We start from the raw sequence: 23,778 nt of genomic DNA, 5'->3' as shown, positions 1-23,778 counted from the left end.
ATTAAAGAAAACCTTAGAAGATGGAAAGATCTCCCATGTTCTTGGATAGGCAGAATTAATATTGTCAAAATGGCCATACTACCTAAAGTGCTATACAGATTCAATGCAATTCCAATTAAAATCCCAATGATGTACCTTACAGAAATAGAGCAAGCAATTATGAAATTCATCTGGAAGAATAAGAAACCCAGAATAGGTAGCAATCCTCAGTAGAAAGAGCTAAGCAGGGGGTATCGCAATACCAGATCTTCAACTCTATTACAAAGCAATAGTAACAAAAACGGCATGGTATTGGTACCAAAATACACAGGTAGATCAACGGTACAGAATAGAGGACATGGACAGAAATCCAAATAAATACAATTTTCTCATACTAGACAAAGGTGCCAAAAATATGCAATGGAGAAAAGATAGACTCTTCAACAAATGGTGCTGGGAAAACTGGAAACCATATGCAACAGAATGAAATTAAACCCCTATCTCTCACCCTGCAAAAACTCATCTCAACATGGATCAAGGACTTCGGAATCAGACCAGAGACCCTGCATCTTATAGAAGAAAAAGTAGGTCCAAATGTACAACTTGTTGGCTTAGGATCAGACTTCCTTAACAGGACTCTCATAGCACAAGAAATAAAAGCAAGAATCAACAACTGGGATAGATTCAAACTAAAAAGCTTTCTCTCAGCAAAGGAAACTATCAGTAATGTGAAGAGAGAGCCTACAGAGTGGGAGAATATCTTTGCCACTCATACTTCAGATAGAGCGCTAATTTCCAGAATCTATAAAGAACTCAAAAAACTCTACACCAAGAATACAAATAATCCAATCAACAAATGGGCTAAGGAAACGAACAGACACTTCACAGAAGAAGATGTACAAGCAATCAACAGGTATATGAAAAAATGTTCAACATCTCTAGTAATAAGAGAAATGCAAATCAAAACTACCCTAAGATTTCATCTCACCCCAATTAGAATGGTGATTATCAAGAACAGAAGCAACAATAGATGTTGGCGAGGATGTGGGGAAAAAGGTACACTCATACACTGCTGGTGGGGTTGCAAATTAGTGCAGCCACTCTGGAAAGCAGTGTGGAGATTCCTCAGAAAGCTTGGAATGGAACCACCATTTGACCCAGCTATCCCACTCCTTGGCCTATTCCCAAAGGACTTAAAATCAGCATACTACAGAGATACAGCCACATCAATATTCATAGCTGCTCAATTCACCATAGCCAGATTGTGGAACCAACCTAGATGCCCTTCAGTTGATGAATGGATAAAGAAACTGTGGCATATATATACAATGGAATATTACTCCGCCATGAAGAATGATAAAATTATGGCATTTGCAGGCAAATGGATGAAATTGGAGGATATCATGCTAAGTGAGATAAGCCAATCTCAAAAAACTAAAGGACGAATGATCTCGCTGATAGGAGGATGAGGACATATAATGGGGAGTAGGAGGGGTTAGCGTTAGGGTTAGGGTTAGGTTTAGGGTTAGGGATAAGGAGGGTGGTAAGAATGGAGGAAGGAAGGACTGTATAGAGGGAAAAGAGGGGTGAGAGGGGTGGGGGGGGAAGGGAAAAAAATAACAGAATGAATCAAACAACATTGCCCTATGTAAATTTATGATTTTTAATTACAAAAAATAAATAAATAAAAATAAATAAAGAAAAAAAAAAAGAAAGCAAAGAGAAAGCCCAACGTTTATTTAGTTCTTCCTATGTGCTGCATGATAATTTCTTAATGCGTAAATTCTCACTTAATCCTCTCCCCCTTCTTGAGATAGGTATTGGCATCATACTTGGGAGTGTAGATATGGTGATGAGAGAACTAATGCAGGGTAGGGGGAAGTCACCTGCCCACACTGGTAATGGCAGAACAATTCACCTAAATAACCAAATTGTATTACTGAAGTTCATGCTTGAAACCACTGCGCTATTCACTGGGCTCCCCAAAAGACATATGTTCGCTAGAGCACATGGTCAAAACCCAACACGAGAGGAGTTTCCTCAGTTAACAAGGAATGATCCAACACAATCTCATTTCCTGTTCTCTCCTACAACATTAAAAGAGTTCTTTGGGATCAATATTCAGTATATGATATCTTGTTAGCATTTTTTCCTTTTTTATGTGAATATCAACCATTTATACTAAACAACAAGAACAACATAGAAATGTGTCCACATAGTCCTAGATTTTGATTTGTCTATTCATATTTTCTTTTCACTGTTTAAATAAATCAAATGCCAAAGTTTGTGTTAATTGAAGTTGAATGAAAGTTTTAATTCTTTCAGAATAATTGCCAAGAACATGCATATAAATAAAGTGCACCAAATCTGAACTTTTTGCTCCAGTTCAATGCTGGTCATATAGAATAGTCATAGCTTATACTTTCTTTGAGAATCTATTTAACAGCCTATACCTTAAGGCAGATGGAATATTTTCACAATGTTATAAGAATGTAATTGAAACCACTATTAAAATAGAGTTAAGAGTTCAGCTATAAAAACAAAATCATAAGCACAATATAAATAATGACTTGTTACCATACATTTTAAGTTACTTTTATTTTGGTTTTGTGCCAGGGCTCCTTCTGTTCCCATTGCCTGTAATGGTTTCCCCAGACGTTGCTACTTGCCCCCAATCATACCTATTCCAAGTTTACTCAAATGTCACTTTCTGCAAGAAGCCTTCTCACCAGTCAGGAGCAATATTTCCATCCTCTGAATTCCCATGGGCTGATATTATTGTAGTTATGATGACTGTTTTATAGTACTCACTACAGGCCATGAAGGGTTCTAAGAACTTTTCTTACAGTAACAGATTTAATCTTCACAATAACCCTAAGAAGTAGGTTACCAATATCCCCACTATATGGATGAAGAAATTGAGGCATAGAGAGGTAAGGTGGCAGACCCAGGATCTGAACCCAGATCTATTGGCTCCAGAATTCTTAGCTAATATGCCTCTTTGTACACATCTCCATGGTGCATATTCTCTCTCTCTACTAAATTATAGGATAGCATCCAGTTCAAGAGTCAATGATTATTTTTCCTTATCTTAGTTGTGAAAGTTCAAGGAAAATCTCTGTGTATAACCCTACTTCTCTTTTACCTTCCCCTTCCCAAAAGTTCCTGTTTGTGCTCTGTTCCTGGTGCTCAGTTTTGTTTAAACTTTATCTGGTTGGGAAAGGCTACCTTTTATACGTATGTTGCTGCTTTTTCCCAAAGAGTTAATAACAGACTTCATGGAGAGAATGCACTCAGTGTTCTATCAAAGAAAGTAAAAATCAAATGGATTGATAATAAAACAGCCTCCATTTACCAAGTGTTTGCTTTGTGTCAGTCATTGACTATTTTTCAGACAATACCTAATTTAACCACAGCAATATGGTAAGGTAGTTTTAACTATCTCCATTTTATATATGAAGTTCAGAAAGATAAAAGGATATACTTAAGGTCACACAGGTAATGACTGAATCCACTTTTCACTTCAATCAGTCTGATTCCTAAGGACCTAAGTGCAGTTTCAGTGCCTCTTCCAGTATTATGAGGACATATTTGATGAATAACTATACATAAATATATATATACTCACATATATGCACACACATATATATGCATATCTGAATCCCCTTATGATTCAACCAGTTGAACCTCCACCCTCACGCCACAGAGGTAACAAGTGTTCTACTACTTCTACTTTCCTTGGTAAGTTGTGGTGGCAGCCACAGCAACTGTTAAGAAAACCTCCTGATGTGATAGGCCATTGGTTCTCATTTTGTCCCCCAGGAAACGTATGGCAATGTCTGGGGACATCTTTAGTTTTTATGGCTAGAGAGGGTTGCTACTGGTATGCAGTGGGTAGAGGCCAAGGAAGATGCAAAAGACTGTATTGCACGGGACAGTTCCCACAGCAAAGAGTGATCCAGCCCAAAATGTCACTAGTGTAGAGGCTGAAAAACTACTAAACTGAAATTAGAATGCATTATTAAACATATTAAAGGTAAGGCCACGAAGTGGAAAGGACTGGGAAAGTAATGCAATAAGAGAGAGACCTTGCTTGGGTTGGTGGTGGTAATATGACATGGGCTGAAGGGTTTGATAAACTTAACTGTGAACATGAGGTTCAACAACCATGCATGGAAAAAAGAACCACAGAAAATTGAAATCCAGAAATAATTATTGATTCCCTGGGAAACTGAATTACTTTCTACAGAATAATTAAGTTTTCCTGACTAGGATCCTCCCTATACCCTTCGAAAATCAGCTGAGGAAAGTGCAGAAAGAACAAGAATGCCCTGAGGTGTGCTTTACATTCATAACCTAGAGCACTTTTGTTCCTCCAGAGGACATCCCTTTCCCAACCTCACCAACTCTTCCTTTTGGGGATGAATAAATTAGTACCTCTATATGGTTCTGGGATCTTGAAATCAAATTCTTACTTTGCCCGGGAAATGAGGTCACACAATGTACTGAATTCCAAGTTATATCTTGAATTTCCCCTGGCTAGTATTTTGACTTGGTCTTCAAGAAATAGGATTATGCTAGTAGATACAAATTTTATGACATGATAGTGGCCTAGGAGATGCGATTATAAATAATCCTGAACTACAACAATGGTAAAAACCAAATGATATCTGGTGCTGATATTCTCTGGGTCTACGCCTGTTAGAACTTTCCAGAAAACAATTCATGAGTAATATAAAAAGACAAACAAGCAACTTACAATATATTGTGGGCATAATGATGTTACTTTCCATCTCACTGACTGGGTTCTTCACCAGGCAACTGTAATTCCCAATGTCTTCCTTGGTCACTGGGGAAATATGAAGGGTGTTGTTTTGAGGAGAAAAGGAGTAGGTGGAGCTGGTGCAGACAGGCTTCCCATTCTTTAACCACTGGTAAACCAGTCGGGTGCCCCCTTCCACCTGGCATGCGAAGGTCATGTTTCCCACATACTCCACAGCCCCAGAGGAAGGGTAAGTCCAGACCACTGGTTTTGTGACGGGATCTGCAAAGTCAAGAGAGAAAGTATTTTTGCAATCCATGAAAATACAATAAAACTATGTGGTTTTTCAAATATTAAATCCTGGAGGAATGATTTCAACATTCTATACTTTATACATATAGACAGTCAATAATTAAAAAGAAGAGAATAAAAAGTCATTGAAAATGCAAAATGATATAATAATTTTATTCATAGACAGAACCAAATTCTAGAACTCACTCTTCAAAGATTGTATAATGAAGCCATTTTTTTAAATCGATTATGTGGTCGGTAGTCAAGAACCCAAATTTCCTTATCTCTTCTTTACTGTGCTTTCCCTAACACCATAAAGGTAGTTTCCAAGGCAAACTTTGTATGCTTATTTCCCTTTCTTGACTTATCCTAATGTACTAAGAGCAGTCAGTTGGAGTGATTGTGGTGAACCCAAATTTCCACCCAAGCAAAGGATACGGCTCATACATAGTACAATGTTGGAGAATTGAGGGAAAGTGTCAGAGACTCACATGGGCAGTTTTCTCCTCTATGTTAGAGAACCCATTATATGTTTTAATTGTTTTGCATTTGTGTTGCAACATTATGTTAGTTATTTTAACAAACCAACGCCTTCATTTCAACATTGGTTCAATCTGATAACAGACTTAAATATATTGTAGGGATTGTACTAAATTAAACGATAGAGAAAACAAATTGAATAGAAATTCCTGTTGGGAAGTCAAGTTACAGGAAAATAGTTTTATATTCCAAGTTTGGCACACAGTGGGTACTTAATATTTATCAAATGAATACATTTCCAAGAATGCATAATATTTCCTTTTGAATTTCTACTCTGAAGTTGATGGTTGAGGGTGAAAATGATATATGCATCCACAACCATTTTCAGCTACCTTCACCAATCTCTGAGGTTCTTGACTCTGTATTTGATAAAAAACAGTGACTTACCCAGAGTTACCTGGCATTCAGTGGTAAAAAGAAGAGGGATTTAAGTCTGGCAATATTTTTTGCCTGTGTTTTGGAGAGAAATGCATTTAATAATCTCCTGTGTACAACTACAGAACACAGAGAGAATAGGAAGGCTCATGAGTGACTGATAATTCGTGCCAATACTGAGACTTTGATTTTCCAGCAAAAATTTAGTTGAGGTTGATATATCTTCCTCAGGCAAATCTACCTTAAATTATGTTTACATTTTTCCTAACAATGGAAAATGTGCATCAGAACGCAAACAGACCCAATTCTCCAATCTGGGGAAGATAGAAGTAAATGAAAGATAAGGAGGAATGAAGTTGTAAGCCATTTATAGGGGGAGCTGAGTAGTTCTGAAATCTCTAGCGTTTCTCAAGGTGGGTTTTATCAACTGGCTTGTCCATTTAATTCAATTCTTTATCCTCCCTGGGAAGAGGAAAGGATTTGAAATAACTTTTTGTTTACATTATCATGATTTTTAAAAATTGAACTATATACATTTATTATGTGAAAAAGCTTATATTTAAAGTGCATCTGTATGTAGAAATATGTATGTTATGGTATAAACAGATAACATGTGAACAGTCTTGTATGAGGAGAACCAGTTATTAAAATAGTCATCAGTACTGTGATCATATGCTTGCCTAGAACAGTGTTACTCACATGTGGAAATTTTCCTTCTGAGAATTTTTGCTCAGAAGTCAAAGAAGGCTTTACTGGTTGCCTTTCCCTTAACAGGTCCAACTTCATTATTAAGTTTTTGGGGAGACAGGAAAACTTCACAAAACTTCCTACTAGATCTCTCTTTTCTTTGTCTAAAGTTGCCCTCTAGGCATCTGATTTCACATCCTACATCTTAGCTCCCCTGCAGCCTCCCCTTCTCTTACACTGTCACTCATTATACAGCCACTCCACAGGTGGTTTCTGAGTCTATTAATGAACAGCAAGGTTTTAGATACTAAAGACAAAATTGCAAAGCTCCCAAGGACCTTGAATTTTAGCCAGGGAAGAGAAACAATAAACAAATAAAAATATATAATATGTTCAGGTGGTAATAAGTGCTATGAAAAAGAAAAGAAGAGTTGAAGATAGTGACACTGGTGTGTGTGTGTGTGTGTGTGTGTGTGTGTGTGTGTGTGTGTATGCGTTCGAAGGAGTAAGATTATATTTTATAAAAGGTGGTCAGGAAAGACTTAACATATAGTGTGACATTTGAGTTGAGACCTAAAGCAAATAGGGGAAGTATCTTGGAGAAAAACCACCTAGGTTGAGTGAACAGCAAATACAAAGACCCTGAAATGTGTGTTTGGCCTGTTCAAGGAAGAGCAGAGAGGGCAGCAAGGCCAGAACGGAGCACATGACTAGGGGGGATTGAGTGGAAATAGAGTCAGTTAGGGGCTGGGTATGTTGGGCCTTGAAGTCCTTGTTAGCACTTTGGTTTTATTTTGAGTGAGTGAGAAAGCTGTTGGAGGATTTTAAGTTGCAAGAGGCAGAAGCAGGGTGACAGGCTACTAGGATAGTCTAGGCTACAGCTGGTGGTGTTGAAAGGGGGCAGTAATGGGAGTGGTAAGTGGCTGCACTCTGTCTGTATTATATTTTGAAGGTAAAGTTGATGATGTTTTCTTGTAGACTGGATGTGGGTTATATGAAAAGAGGGGGTTGATGACTGCAAGGCTTTGGCCTGAGCAACTGATAGAATGAAATTGATAATTACTAAAATGAGAAATATTGTCAAATAAACAGCTCTAGGGAGGAAAATTAGAAGTTGGGCTTTGGACATAGTGTATTTAAGGTATGCCACATAGATATCTTAATAAGAAAAACATGTCTGAAAGTTAGCTAACACCACTCCTCCTCTGAGGACACTTCCAGAAACTTCTATTGTCCTTAAGTATAGTTCTTGAGCTTATTTGCCTCCAGTGTCCCAAATTAAAAATTTCATGTGACAAAAATAAGAATACTACTGAGAATATAAATTTTTCTCATCTCGTTATATTAGCAACTTAATATTTGCAGTTTCCAGGGAACTAATAATAAGTTATACTTATTACTTGATTATCTTTTGCTGGGCACTGTGCATATCCCTTACATGCATGTCTAATTTAATCCTCAGAAAGCCTCATGAAGTAGATAATGTCATTAGTGTTATGAGAAATAGAGGTTTTGAGAGTTAATTTGCCTAAAGTTTCAGAGCTCAGAAAGTTTAGTGTCCTGAGCCTCTGATAACTCTATTCTAGCTTGCTATATACAGTCATAGTGGACTCACCATCGACAGTGACTTGTATCTTCTGACTTGAGGATAGAGTTCCATTTCCCTGAATATTGACCTTCACGATGTAATTGCCTTCATCAGTGAACTGCAGTGGGTTGATAAGCAGAGATGCATTGGGTGGCATCATGGTGAACTTGTGTTGGTATTCCAAGTCAGGAACCACAGACTCATTCACAGAGCCCAGCAAGTACTTGGGCATTGTGTGGGGCCTTTCAAACAGCCATATGATCTGAATGTCTGATGCTGGAGTATGGAAGCCATAGTGCACCGGAAGGTAGAGGGCCTGACCCCTGATCCCATGGACGGTCTGTGATGGCACCATCACCTTCAGCCCCGAACAATCCACTGCTGCAAAGGAAAGGAAAGCTGTGAGGATCCTGAGCCACATTTTATAATCCAAAGGAGCAACAGCAGAGAGAACTTGATCAAACGATAATCCTTTTCAAAGAAGAGAGGCTTCTAAGTACTGACCATTCTAGTACTGGTTTCAGGTAGAGGTAAATATTTGTCTCAAAACCTTATGCATTTAAAAAACTCCACCCAAAGTCTATACTGATTCATCACTTCTTTAAAGGCAAGAAGAAAAAGAAAAGCAGAAGTAATTACCTTCAGCCGTTAAAGAATAATTGGAAAGGAGAAGTGGGAAAGATTATTAGTTCTAAAGTCCAATGAAACCATTAAATTACAACTATATTAATGTCTGTTATATCATACCCTGATCAAACTAAATAATTTCAGAAATATGGGGGGGGGGTACTTCTTTCTAAGGATTTTCCCCAAAACCTTCTGAAATGGCTTAATACTCCACTTTTAGTTTTCCCCTTTAGCCAAAGCCTTGAAAAATGAAATAACCCAAAGAAAGTGTTATTAAATCACCATAAATCATGACCATTCTTGCCCAGGAGAAGACTCTAGTTGATATGTTTGAGAAACAGCAAGGGGCAGGCACAGATGGAACGGAGTGGAGGAGGAATAAGATATGAGTTCAGTGAGGAGGCCATAACAGATTGGGTAGGATCTTATGATCATGGGAAAGACCTGGGCAATATGACTCTGAGTGATAGGGGAATGCAACTGGAGCCTTGCCAATGGAGAAGGGCTATTATTTTCTTATATTTTATTAGATTCAGTTGCTGTGGGAATAGACTGGACTAGGGAGAAGAGCAGAAGAGCAGGGACAGACTGATTACTTTGGAGGTGACTTCAATAAAACAGGCAAGAGATGATGGTGTGGACCAACATGCTAGTAAATGATGTGAAAGAAATCTAGTGGTACTAAAAGATTTGCTGACACACTTGGGGTGGTATGTAAGAAACAAAGAGGAATCAAGCATGACTTCCTTGTGCTTCATTTAGGCCAAATGGAAAAAAGGAGTTCAACAGATAATCACTTGGGAGAATAGGTTTTTGCAGGAAGATCAGAAGGCATTTTGAACATGTTCATTTTGAGATGTCCATTAGACACACAAGAGGCCATGTTGAATGGATATAATTGAACATGAAAGCCTAGTAAAAGTTTAGGAGAGAATGAGAGATCTGGATGACCCTGGGGCATGAAGCTGCACCCAAAGCAGGGTCCTGGGCAGTGCCTGGGTTGTTTGAGTCCTGCACTTGGTGATATATCTTAAATCTGCAGTTTTCCTCCTATTTTCTGGCACCTGCAGATATCCTTATCTTATACTTAACCATGATATATTATTTTATTTTATTTGTCATTTCTATGTATTTGCAGAGGACAGTCCCCCTTAGCCTAGGCTACCACATTTCTGGAACTTTAGTTCAAAGCTTTTTGTTTCAAGCTCTTCATTTTCAAAGGGGGAACTATAATTCCTCCATCACAGGAATGTTAGAAATAGGGAGATAAAGTAAGGAGTTTAAATGTGGAATATTTTGAACCGTGAGAGAAAAAAAGAGAATCGAACAGAAATTGGAGAAGGTGAATATAGATAATTTTGCAGAGTTTTTCTGTGAAGGGTAGTAGAAAAATAGGATGGGAGTTGGGCAGAGATGTAAAATGTGAAATCAAGTTTTTAGTTATTGGGAAAGATGCACTTGAAAGGGAAATGGTGATGAAGCAGAATGGAGATGAGTGAAGGTTGAATAAAATCCTTGAGTTGATGAGGAGAGATGGTAATTAAGCACAAATAGAAGGATTTTTACATTTTCAATTTTCTTATATATAAAATATTTATTCTCTTGGCTGCTACCCCTCTTCACTGTTACTAGGAAGTTTCATTGTTACCAGGGGCTGGGTAACTTCATCTAAGTCATGTTATGGTAGGCTATTGACATAAGGATAGGAAAGGTAAAAAGGTCTGTTTATCTTTTGCAATAATTTCTTTGAAGAAACTAAACATTTAGGCCTGTTCTTGTGAGGGATCAAGTTCTACCAACAGTCCATTTCTTCTCTTCCTTCCCAGGGTGGAGGCAGGAGCAGATTCCCAGGGTGGTGACATCTGGTGAGCTACTGGTAGACAATGAGACTTTGGAACTGGCAGGGAGTTAGAACAGAGAATTCAAAAGAAAGTATGAAGGGAGCTGGGCAGGGTGGGGCTTGCCTGTAATCCCAGTGGCTTGGGAGGCTGAGACAGGAGGATTGCAAGATCAAGCCACCCACAGCAATGGTGAGGCACTAAGCAACTCAGTGCGACCCTTTCTCTAAATAAAATACAAAATAGGGCTGGAGATGTGGCTCAGTGGTTGAGTGCCCCTGAGTTCAATCCCCAGTACCAAAAAACAAAAACGAAAACAAAAACAAAAACAAAATAAACAAAACAAAAACATGAAGGGGAAGAGAAGAGGAGGTTAGAGGGAGAACAGACTCCTAAACACTCAATTGAAAGTGACTGAATGGACTGAAATGTTTGAGTCAATAAGGGGAACATAAAGATTTGCAGTATCCCTGGCTTCTCTGAGTATTTGTGATTAATTTATAATTTTTAAAATAATAGACTGTATTTGCACATTCACTTTAGTGATTTGTTCCATATGAAAGGCATTATAGAAGTACTAGGATTTGATTCTGCATCCTATTCTGGCAGGTGTGAGAATATTAAATTTGGTTTTTTTCCTAATTTGAGTAATTAGCATAATAGGAAACTGGGTGCTGAGAAATCTAAAGAGTAGATAAAGTGTATTGTAGGAAAGGAGCCATGATTTCTGGAGGGAAATGGAAGGAGGAAAAGAAAGAGGGAGAGTAAATCTATGTCTTAAAACTAATGATGTCTAAGATATGTAATGCAGAACTCGAACGAGGGGGTGAATCTTTTAAAGTCACAGATTTAGAAAAACATTGAATATTTGGATGGAAGACCAGAACCAGAATAGATTCTTCCGAGTGTACGTTTTCTCTGTGTAAAACAAGATGCTTTTAAATACTTTTTTATTAGAATTAGAGATAGGGAACTCCTGACAAGTTCCTGGTAAGCAACAAAAACTACTTTTTAAAGTACACATTATTGCTAACTTAAGATATGAAGGTATAACTTTCACTGCATCCATTAAGTGTGTTCTGTCTTCTTTTTCATTTAAGTAAATATGAAAATATTTACAAGGGTCTCATGGTTCAGTCCTGATTTTGGATTCTTTTGTCTTATGTCCACCAGTTAGTCTTAAATTCATCACTTGTAAATTACTCTGAAGTAATATTCAGGAAGCCTACTCTAAACTCTCAGAAAGATTACTGTATTTGAGACTTTGACACAGTTAAAAATCCACTGAAATATAAAGTCTTAGTAAAGGACACACACATGGATAAAATGGTGATTAGTGGGTTATGTGATCTTAAGTCAATTTAAGTTTCAACCCATTTTCTCACTAGTGAAAGGGGGTGATATTAGATGATGTCCAAAGCCTCTCTTGAATCTCCAAGTGTGTGTTTTTGACATCTTGAGGTGTTTTTCTCTGTATAGCAGCAACCAACATTTGAAGGTAAAGGGTTCAAAAAAGTTTTATGTATTAAGACTCAATTTTTTAGTCCATTTATTAAGTTGTCAATCACTGAATATTCTTAAATAAAGTGGCAATTCTCCATTTGTTACCAAGAAATCAAGGGGAAATGATGGGGATCCACATCATTGCCTTGAGAATACACTGGGAAAAGTTGTGTGGTTGCTGACATAAAATGAGGTTGTTGCCTCTGGCTGTGAGCAGTTTTGTCATTGACTTATTGGTCTATTTAAGACATTTTGCAGCTCAATCTAGAAACCACTGTAAAGACTGAGATGTTGATATAGGCAGCCCGAATGCAATTTTGGTCAATCTGTTCTTGTCATTTGGGGAAGTCATGGCAGAGGTTTCTCTCTCTCTCTCTCTCTCTCTCTCTCTCTCTCTCTCTCTCTCTCACACACACACACACACACACACACATACACACAAAGGGAAGAAACCTTTTTAATCTACTTTCTTTGAAATTGTAGTTGAAAAAGATCAATTCAGATTTATTTAATATTCTGTAAATAGTTGGGAGGTACTATGTTACTATGAAGTGATAATATCACTAGAATAGAAATATTGCTAATTTTTGGATCATTATTCAAAAAGTTGAAACCTAAATATGAAAACACTGCTTAAAGAGTTTTTGACTGAAGTTAGGGGAGGAAAAATTTTATTTGATAAAATGTTAAATATAGTACAAATAAAGTAGCCCAGAATGTACTTTAGTAGAAAATAACCATTTGTATGGCATTACAATCATTGTTTAAGGGGCAAAACTAGTACTTTGGGTTATTTTAGAGGCTGCATCATATATTAATACCTTAAATCATATATTGCCATCCACATCTCCAGATATATTTAATGCTTCTATATCAAATGAAAAAATATTATTCAAATATGTATGTTTTCTTTTTCAAATGTGTGTATACAGTGTAGCACAGCTGTTACAATAGCTGTTTGCTTAGAGATTGCCTACACTATTATATGGGATGAATTATAGGTAACAAGTTATAAGCATACCAGCAAGGAATGAGTGTCTCTTTAAATAGAATCTTTTCTCAATTCCCTAAAATCTTTTCATTTTGTAGAAAAGACATAAACCTATTGATATAATTCTTGTTCTCAGAGATTCAGGAGAAAACAGATAATTGGGTACTTCCTTTACCTTTTAGGAATACACAATTTTATCATTGATGTGTTTCTCACTACTGTTAAACACAATAATCTACTAATTTTAGAAAACATAACTTCATTTTGAGGGATTTTCAAGCACTCTCAAGGACTAAAGCTACTGATTTTATAAAGTCATCCTCTGTGTAAACAAAAAAAGTTTTAAGAAAGTAAATGATATAAAATTAATGTTAATTTCCTTAATAGTTCAAATATTTGGAATTAAGCGGAAATATTTATTAGATTCATTGATAATTTCTTGGAATAAACAAGGAAGATTGGGGAAAGAGTAGAAGTAGGGAAGATAGACATGATCCACACATGATATATGCAATGTATGGCTATTTCAGAGAGTCCCATTAATTTGTAAAATTAGTATGTGTTAATAGTTACAATTTAAACAAAAAATTATATTGTGAAGTATTTCAAGAACATAGAAAATGCAAAAGGATATACAACCATAATCAGTGTGTTAAAAAGGAAAACTTTTAGACTTTTTATACAACTGGAGAAACATAGATAACACCATTAACAATCTGTTACACAAAATTAGAGAGAAATTTCCCTTTTAGAGACTATCTTAAAATGTATAAAAAGAGTATCTTTAAAAAGTATACAGTGTTAAGGAACACTGGAAATTATACTTTAAAATTTATCTCCATCCAGCAACAAAGGACTCCCTGGACCAGTTTCACTGTATTGAATATAAACATTAGACTCCACAAAGTGACCTCTACCTTAGCTCAAAATAGTTGACAGTTATTTTCCCATTACCATGCATGGTATTAGCAAGCATAACACAACTTTTGTTGACTGAAAATAAATGCTTGCATCTTCAGAGAAAATAGAAATTATGAAGCTGTATTTTGAATAGATAGTAAGAGTTCTATGGGGCTTAAATTTTTAAGACTTTTTAAAAAAGAAGATACAAACAAAAATTCATTACTCCAAAATACAAAATTATTTCCACAGTTGTCATTAAAACATGTTACCTACAAAGAGAGCAAATTTACATAAGAAAGAAAGTCTTGAGATATAATAATAACTTTACCTATTTATGAAGATGTAATTCCTCTGTCGTATATGTTAATTTTATTTTAGTCAAGTTTTTCAACTGAATTGTCTCTAAGTTCTTTTGAGGCCAATTATAAAAACATCACTTATGAAATGAGAGCAGTTTTATTGTTTTAAAATTAAAAATAAGTGAACACTGAGGATATTTTCAAATTTAAGAAAAATGCTTAAGTTATGGGTATTGTTCAATTTTTCAAAAAATAAAAAAATCTGTTATAGGCTTGAATTTAATTATAAACGTAATAACTGGAACAATCACAACTATGGGAAACTCAAACATTTAAAAAATTTACAGACTGTACAGTTCATGTATATGAGATATATGCAGAATTAGATATAAATTTGAATAACCACCCCATTTACAACAAAAACTGTAATAAAATATACCCATGAAAATAAGGCACTAAATAACTAAAAAAGTCCAAAATGCAAATTTTTTGTGTTGCTAAGTTGTCCTTGAAAATTAAGAAATAAAGCCTGTTTTGAATTTCTGTCTGCTGAAAGTAAACAAAACAAGAAACTAATTTGTCTTTTAAAATTCATAAATAGGAAGAAAGGAAAAGAGAATCCCTGGAGAAATAATGTCGATGGATAAAAATTATGGGAATGTTGGGGAGAGACTCCTTTAAACACTTAGGATAAAGAGGAGAATAAGAAAAATATTAAAATATAGAAAAGATTTCAATAGGACTAGACATGTGGAAAGAGAAAAGCTAAAGACATTTTGGAGAAATAATCCTTTTTAACACATTTCTCCCTTTTGTCAGTTTTTTCCATATTTCCATATTCCATATTTTTCCATATTTCATAAAAGAAGATAGGTAATTTAAAATAAGGCAGAATCAACAGTTTGTAAGAGTATCTTTAACTAAGGTAATATCTTTAATTTAAAAACACTTCTATAAATTTTTTTGTAATTTAATCATGTGGTTTCAATTTCATGATCTATTAGAACATTTACCAAGATAAATACATTAAGGACTATTGAACCTGTATGTAAACTCTGAAAAAAGAAGAAATCCATTAGATTTTAATAATGTCTTAACTTTCTTAATGAGTACTATTGACAACAATTGTTGTTCCAAGAAAACAATGACAATCTATTTATTGAATCCATTTCTCCTAAATGTCCCTGCCTCTTTGTTGGAACAGTGAGTTATTGTTAAAAGGTTCTGACCTGCTCTTCAATTATCTCAGAGAATCTACAGCCTAAAGCAAATATTTACCTTATGCCCACAATAAAAATAAAACTTGACCTCCTCAAAAAAAAAAAAAAAAAAAGCCGCAAACACCTGAAACAATTCATGCAAGGCCTTACCTAAGAGAAGAAGGTATATTTTCCACTGAAAGATCCCACTTGTGCTGCTGAGAGGCTCCATGAAAGCATCCTGTCCCATGTATACAGTGCCCTGTTTTCAGTGGTAAGTTGGTTCATGGACCAGCAGCTGCTGGTTTATTTGCTAGGGAAATTAGCAGTGAGGTAACAGACCCTATCCTGTCTCTTGCTTCTGTGATTTGAATAAAGAATGAATGTGTATACAAAGGACACAGGGAGTGGGAACACCTGTTATGTGCTTTGCAAGAATACTGGCTTATGACTTTCAGAATAGTTTCTTAGTGATTATCAGTAACTGTCAGTATAATTTATAAATTATTCTTAGTTATTAAAAATCACAAGAAGGAAAACACTCTCTTGAGTGACTTTATTAAAACACATTATTCCTTCATAAAAAAACAAAAACAAAACCTGGTTTCCTAGTATGCAAAATTATGCCATTATTTTGAAATTTAAGAAGTTTTTACTATGAAAATTAGTTCATGTACCTTCTAAGCAGTTTATAAATCTTTATGAAGCCAAGAATTAATACGTAAACATTATACCAAAAAATTAAAACACGAGCATAATAGTATCTTTAAAAACATATTTGCTATGAAATCTTTCCTATTACAAACGACTGCTATGGTTTTATTGAATCTTTGGGTTCATCTAATTTTTAAAAGCGAATCACAGGTGTGTTTCCAAGTGGGGCTGAAGCATGGATTGTGCATAATTACAATGAAAATCCTATGCCAACAGATATTATCTAAAGATACATTTTCACAGCTGGAACTTAAAAGGAAGTGAACCAGTGATCTAGAAAAGATCTTGCCTCTACTGTAGAGTCCTGCCTACAGGACTAGCCTAGCCTCTTCATTGTCATGGAAGCAGGTAGTCTGAGCACTTCTGCTTAATTTACTTAGTTATAGGTTAACTGTTGTTTGCATGAAGGCTCTGGTCCAATACTTGACTACAAAATGGAAAATTTATAATCAAATCAAATCGGTATCAAACCAGATAACATTCCTTGTATAAATCAGTTTTAACAGTAAATATCCACTGAAGAAGTTGAACAAGAGAGAAAGGAAGAATATCGCTCAAGTGTAATTAAAAGTCAAAGAGTAATGACAATTATTTTGGAATTCAATTTGGAAATACTCTTTGCAGGAAGGTTCCCAAGTTGTCTAGAAGGGCTTCTATAGGCAAAGAAAGAGCTCCCTTCAGAGATCTGTCACTTTACAATCTCTCCATGCTTCAGAAAAATGGAAAGAGCTCCCACAATGCCCAGTAATAACTATACTACAACGTCCTCTGCATTATCTTTACATCATGTACACAGTATATTATAGCACCTATCTCATTAACCTCAATTGATTTGGTTAGATGTTTATTTTCCCTTTGGGCCCCTTGAATACAGAGAACATTCTTATCCATTTATGGATCCTTAGCATCTAGGCACAGTGCTTAACTAGTATTTTTGTTAGGATGTTTCCCCAGGAACAACTCCAAATGCTCTTTGCCCCATGCCTTCTGATTCCCAGTTGATGTTTAATAAATGCACTTAAATTTTAATAATATTAGATTGCACAAAATACAGCTTGGAAAGTAATATGGGAGATATCACATAAGCTCCCTTAACACCATTTAGATCAATGTTGTCCATAAAATGCTAATTGCCATCATAAATAAGCTCTTTCTACTGTTTTCCAGTCAAATGATGGCTCACTATGAAGTTTGTTGGGTGCTGGCAAATGAGAAGAATAAAGACAAAACAGTGTGGTTTTCCTAAAGTGAAATGAACCAATTTAAAAGAATCATTTTTTTCCCTGTATTTTTCTATTTATTTTGTTATATTTAAAATATACTTTTTATGACACAAGATAGTAGATGTTATATAAATTAATTAAATACCAGATGAACCATAATTGTGATCTTTTCATGTCACAACACACATAAGAAAACTGACAATACTTGTGTGGCACAGGTGAGGGAAGCACTAAGTGGCATAAGCATGACAAAGCACCCTCTAGTGGTAGGTTTGTAGGTATAAACTCAGATGTTTATACGGGAAGTCACACAAAGCAAGGTCGAAATTTAGTTTTGACTATTGCCAATTTTTACATGATTTAAAAAAATGGTTTCAAGTACTTTTATAAGAAATTTCTCACCATCAGCATTTCATGTCACACTTGTAACCCCCTGGGAAACTCTGCTCTACCATTTTGCTCAGGAAAAAAGGGCCTATAGCCTGTTCACTAATCTTAGTTATATTTACATTTAAAATGAGAAAGTGAATTAACTTAAAACAAGCTGTATTCATGGTGATTAAACTGTAGGCAATGCAAGGAGCCACTGGGATAGAGTATATGTTTACAATTGCATATGAACATGGTCCTGTGCAGGTGTGTGTGTGTGTGTGTGTGTGTGTGTGTGTGTGTGTGTGTGTGTTAGGACAGGTTTTTTTTTTTTTTTTTTTTTTTTTTAATTCTCTCTCAAGTCACATCACGTAGTTTATAGTCTAGTTTATTTAAATTATAAGGTTGACATTTCTTCATATGCCAAATGACTGCTACATGAATTTCAAACATCCATATTTTTAATTCATGTTCTTTGAGTATTTTGCAATGGTAAAAAAAAAAAAAAATTGATAAGGAGAGGTGGTGAAGTGCCAAAGTCAACATAGAATAGTAGGTCTTAAGAAGAACTTGGGAAAGAAAACATTTTCTTATTGTTGTAATTAGATCCTAGGAAGGGTTACAGTTTACAGGAAGAGCGGGTTGACAGAGTGGGCCAGAACATATGCCTGTATCTGTGCTGTGTTCACTCTCATACAGTAAAGTCTACAACACTGGGTCCCAGAAGCCTAGATCTACCCTCTGTGGCTGCTGACTGACTATGCAGCAATGTCTTCCTTCCTGGCTCTTCTCAGGCCACAGCTTTACCTTCAGGAAGGGTTCTGTTCTCTGTTATTGCCTGATCAGGAAGTATGGTCACATCATTCCGGATAGGCCAATCTTCTCCACTGTTCTGGTATTTATCAGAGGATAAGAAATTTATTTTCCCAACCACATGAGGTTTACAGCTCTTTTTTGACCATTGAGAGGTCCCTCCTGTTTGGGCCATCAGAAATATGCCCTTACTTTATAAATGCTCTGATTTTCCAATATTGCAAAAACTGGGCTAGCACTCTTTTACCAAGGAACTAGTCCAGCAAGCTTTCCTCAAGACTTGTTTGTAAGCCATTATAACTTTTCACTAGTTTGCCGTGGTCTACCACCAACAGTCCTCAGGAAAAACTGAAAGCCGTAAAGAAATCATATATATGCATGTGTGTGTGGCCTCTATATCTTATATGGATATATAAGATATATGTGTGTATATGTATATACATATATTTGAAAAATGGGAATGAAATAACATCCCATTTTATAAAAAGTGTTCTTTAGAGCATTTAAAATTTTATCAACCTAAAATAATAATAATTTATAGATAATTTTATAAAGTTTTAGAGTATGTTGATACAGTTTTTTTTTTATACAACAGCAGGGATTAACTTTACATGTTGTCAATATTATACTTACAGCCTTTGCACTTTTAGAAGGCTGAGTTATCTACCTTCTTCACTTTATGAGAAGTAAACTAAAATGTGGAGCTTTAGAGTAAAACAAAGTTATAATGCTTTCCTTGCTTTTCAGTGTCAAATAGATATGCAAAATACTAATTATCCCAAATTTGGCCAATAGAAATAATTTTTTTGATCACCCTTAATTTTGTGTATTTTTTGTGTATGAGAGAAAATTCTGGGACTGAATTTGGGTTCTAAACCTGGATTAAGTTCTAATGAAATGTGTGGCCTCTATATCTTATATGGATACATTCTCTCATCTCTAAAAAATGAATTTGAAATGGTACAGTTGGGCAGCCTCCAAGAATCACTGAAGCTCTAAACAAACCAACAACCCCTAAGAAAATAATAACACTAACAACAGCATCCTCCTCAAGTGAACCTGAATACTCAGATTCAAGAGTAGTGGAATTGATCACCACTAAGATGATTTTCAAATGAATTGTGAACTCCTTGAGGACCACAACCATTCCTTTTTCACCTAAAGTGCTTAATACAGTGTTGCTTTGTGCCCAATGATCAACAAATGTTTATTGAATTCGGTTTTATATTATATGCTAATATGACTGATAGTTTGTTTCTTTTGATACAGAAACTTCTAAATATTTAAGATTTTAATAAACTAAGAATAGCCTAACAATTAAGATTAAAGAATGAACTAAACTGGAATTGCCCTAAAGTGATGGGAATTTTTAAGGGTTTAGAAATAATGAAGCCAGAAATGCATATAGGTAAACATAATTTCAAAAGAAATTGCTAAGCACAGTGATATTGCTAGAAGTACGCAAGAGATGGTTTTGCTGGAGCAGAGAACAGGGCAGAATTATGACTACTAACCCTCAAAATGGTATGGTGCTTTGTAATTTATAATTTACAAAATTGCGCCCACTTACATAATTTATTTGTAATTACAAAATCCTCATTTTTTAAAATTAAAGTTTCTGAGAGATCAAATTGAATTTCAAAATTAAAAATAACCTCAATATTATTAGTGTCCCCACTAGCGACCAGACGCTTTGGGGAACCCGAGCACACCTTTCCTCAGGTCAAACCCAGTGACACCTGGGAAGTCCCAAGTTTTCAGGTCACCTCTCGGAGAGTGTCCTTCCCCTAGTTCCTTCCCTTTCCCGTCAGTCTCACGTTCTCCTGAGTACACATCAGCTGAAGTGTACTCCATCACACGCCCAGCGGGTCTGGTTTATACATAGTCTCAGTGTTTATTCCTTAGCTCAGTCTGGTCACCTAGAACCTCGGTTTCTGCTTTGCCAAAGCGATCAAGAGCAAGTACCACTGAAAAGATTCAGGACGTTTAAGATTTGCTGGCTTAACGGAAGCACCTGCTGCTTGGCTTGCTGGAAAATGTAGTACCTGAGCGGTGCTCCTTTCACCTCGTCTGCGCGGCGGGCGGAAGACTACAGTTCCCAGCATGCCTAGGGAAAGGAAGACCGACCCGGGTCCGCGCTCCACGTGACCGTCCAATATGGCTTCCCTGTGTCGGCGCCAGCTGTCTGGTGGTTCGGTGTGATTTGTTAGCTCTTTGCGGCATGATAATCTCCCCACGATTTCGCCATGCAAAAAATCAAATCTCTCATGACCCGACAGGTAAGTCCTGGTGGCTTAAACAAAGGCCTCCTTTACCTCGGCTCAGAGAGGAGCCTAGATGTACCGTCCCTGGGCGGCGGCGGGCGGAGACCTGAATTGGGGGTTGTGGCGGGTGTCAGGAGGACTTGGAAGCTGGGACGCACCCTTTCAAACTCACCTGAGCCGTCTACATCGGGTTCCTGCTCAAGGGGATAACGCCCTCATAGAAACATTTGTTTAGACAGGGTCAGTGAGGGAATCAGGCTGGCTTTGTCTCTCCTCGCCTTTTTGCCATCTTTCCAGAGCAGCTCCAGGTGCCTTTCAGGGACCCTGGCATCCTGGCTGACTGGCTGCGAGCAGAAGGTTTGGGAAGAGAGATAGGGTCTGTGTAATGGAGATAACGTGAAGAGTGAAACAAAACCAACAAGCAAATAATTTGAAGACCGAATTGGTAGAATTGTGATTTGGGCCAATTTCCCAAACCTCGTAGTTGAAGTTTTTTGGATATGAAAATAAGAATAATTTTTTGTTCATCCTATCTCACGGCTCTATTATGAGGATCATCAATAAGATAAAATTTGGGACTCCTATTTTTCTAAAAAAAAAAATCTTTGTCATGGCAAAATTATGCTTTTGTTGGGCCAAAATGATAATTCATGAATAAGAGTTGGCTATTTTGTAACCTATCTTGTTTATGTTAGGGCTTCCTAATAATGTTTCAACTTCCTTCAAGCAAGAATTGGCATACGTTTCCTATTATGTTCTTACTGACCATGACTTATTTCAACTCCAGTATTTCAAAGAATTGGCAGTTCTTCAGTATTTTAATATGAAATAAACAATTTAGATTAGTTTTAAATCAATATGAGAAGTTGGGAAAATGTGGAGGATAATCCTTTAGTGAAAGATTCATTTGCGATTTCTTTCTTTCTTGTAGTGTTGGGGATTGAACTCAGGGCCTCATATATTCTAAGCAAATGCACCACCACTGAGCTACATCCCCAGCCCTTGTGATTTTTTTTTTTCCTTGATTAAAAGAGAGCATAAATTGCAAATTCTTATTTACTTGAGAATTTAAATTTTGGAGATATCCAAACAGGTTACAAATTATTTCTGATGGACAGTGCAAATGATCCTTGCATTATTATTTTGCTTTTGTGAAATTACATAGTTGAAGTCATGAAAATAAAATGAAGATTCTCTGAACAATGGAAAGATTTGCAAAGGGGGTAGTAGCATTTTAGCATTCCTCACATTTGTTGAGTACAGGTGCTATGCTTTCTACTACTTTTTTACTTTTTATAATGAGTTTAGATCCTGCTTCATCCTGTGATACCTGTGTGATCTTGGGCAAGTTATTGAACGTTTCTAAGTACCTGTTTTTACACCTTTAAAATAGGAACAATAATGTGTTCTTCATGGGGTTAGCGTGGTGGTGATGTTCATATTATACAAATTAAGTGAAAGGACTAAATAAAGGTGGTAATCGTGCAGTTTCTAGACACATTCAGGCAGTAGAGAAGTTCAGCAAATGTTTTGGTATCTACTTGTTTGAGTTTTAAAACACCACACTTTTGTATGTCCTACCTCTAATAAACTGCCTTTGGATTGCTGAATTTAGACTTCTGTTCATCAGTTAAGTTTGGCACTCTCATGTTTGTTGCCTCCCATACAGTTCAGTGTAGCAACGTTGCCATAGTTATAAAACAGTTTTAGGTGGTTTATTGGTTTTGCATCTTACTTTGTGAAGATTAGTAGGAAAGGAAAAATAAAAATTCTAGATACCAGTGATATGTCTCTTAAAATATAATGGAATTGTACTAAAAATGGTAATTCCTCAGCCTCAGGTAGTTGCTTATTGAATTTTAGCAGCTTTTATTTGTGTTTAATTGGAATGGAAAAAATCTGAAGAACTTACATGAAAAGCTGGAACTATACTGTGTAAAAAAGTGAGGTAAAATTGGAGTTTTACACTGCTTTTTAAAGTCATTCAAATTATATGTGTTTATGGCTTGACTTCCATAAAGTTGATTATTATGTTAACAGTATATGTTGAGTTAATATGCAGAGTCTTGAAATTAAGGTCTATGAAATTTGTAGTGTTTTGGCATTTCAGCTGTCCCAAGATCTTTGTTTGTAAACAGTGGGAAGGAGGGAGGGCTTTGTTAGATCTCTTTATTTAGATTCGATCTATTGTTCATCACTGTCCATTATGCTGGCCTCTGTTCTTTTGGTTCATTCAGCAAATTGAATTGAGCACTATGTGCCTGGCACTATTCTACATTTGGGGGATGAAGCAGTGAGCAAAATAGACAAGTGCTAAAGCAGACATGATGATAAATGTTTTAGAGGAAAAGAGGATAGGGAATCATGGGAGTTATTGGCATTTGGGAATATTTATAATTTTAGAGTGTCCCATAAATTGCATCACAGAAAGGGTAATGAAAATGACCCAAAGGAGGTAAGGAAGTGTATCATGTGGATATCAAGGGAATGAAAAGCAATTGCAGAGGTTCTGAGGCAGTAACGTGTTTGAGGAACTGCAAGGGACCTGTGAAAGTGGAGTGAAGTGGAGTGGAGTGAGTGAGGAGAAAATAGTAGGTCAGTCTGAGGTTAGTGAGCTAAGGGTAGGAAGCAGACTCACACATAGAGCCTTGTAGGGTATAGGAAGGCCATTACTTTTATTTTGAGTGAAACAGCAAGCAGAAGAGTGATAGAATATGATGTTAACACTTCAGAAAGACCATTGGGAAGTTTGTTTTAAGAATAGATTGAAAAAGGTGGGGACAGGGAAGAGCAGAAACAGGAGGAGTAAGGAG

The 23,778-nt window shown here is 36.2% G+C and overlaps 2 protein-coding genes across 10 annotated transcripts in view; one reads left to right on the top strand and one right to left on the bottom strand.

Annotated features, from left to right (window-relative positions):
- The window catches only part of HEPACAM2 (HEPACAM family member 2), a gene marked incomplete at both ends in the record, with an annotated part of 50,029 nt that extends 29,251 nt beyond the window's left edge, over positions 1-20,778 (bottom strand). For 3 of the 7 annotated variants that reach the window (XM_079152435.1, XM_079152436.1, XM_079152437.1), the window contains 3 exons: positions 4,739-5,023; positions 8,250-8,603; positions 15,754-16,027. In XM_079152435.1, coding sequence (XP_079008561.1) covers positions 4,739-5,023; positions 8,250-8,603; positions 15,754-15,832 — 718 coding nt within the window. Of the gene's footprint in view, positions 1-4,738; positions 5,024-8,249; positions 8,644-15,753; positions 16,028-20,746 lie in introns of those variants that run through there. The other 4 variants (XM_079152438.1, XM_079152439.1, XM_079152434.1 and 1 more) reach the window with 4 other exon arrangements.
- Positions 20,779-20,835: 57 nt separating this feature from the next.
- VPS50 (VPS50 subunit of EARP/GARPII complex) overlaps positions 20,836-23,778 on the top strand; it is a 120,194-nt gene continuing 117,251 nt past the window's right edge. For all 3 annotated transcript variants that reach the window (XR_013765905.1, XM_079152088.1, XM_079152087.1), the window contains exon 1: positions 20,836-20,980. Coding sequence is in view for 2 of the 3 variants with exons in the window: in XM_079152088.1 (XP_079008214.1) it covers positions 20,948-20,980 (33 nt within the window). In the remaining variant the exon portion in view is untranslated. The remainder of the gene's footprint in view (positions 20,981-23,778) is intronic.

Source organism: Sciurus vulgaris, assembly GCF_902686455.1.
Source record: "Sciurus vulgaris genome assembly, chromosome: 8".
Taxonomy (NCBI): Eukaryota; Metazoa; Chordata; class Mammalia; order Rodentia; family Sciuridae; genus Sciurus; species Sciurus vulgaris.
This window is presented reverse-complemented; position numbering and strand designations above follow the sequence as displayed.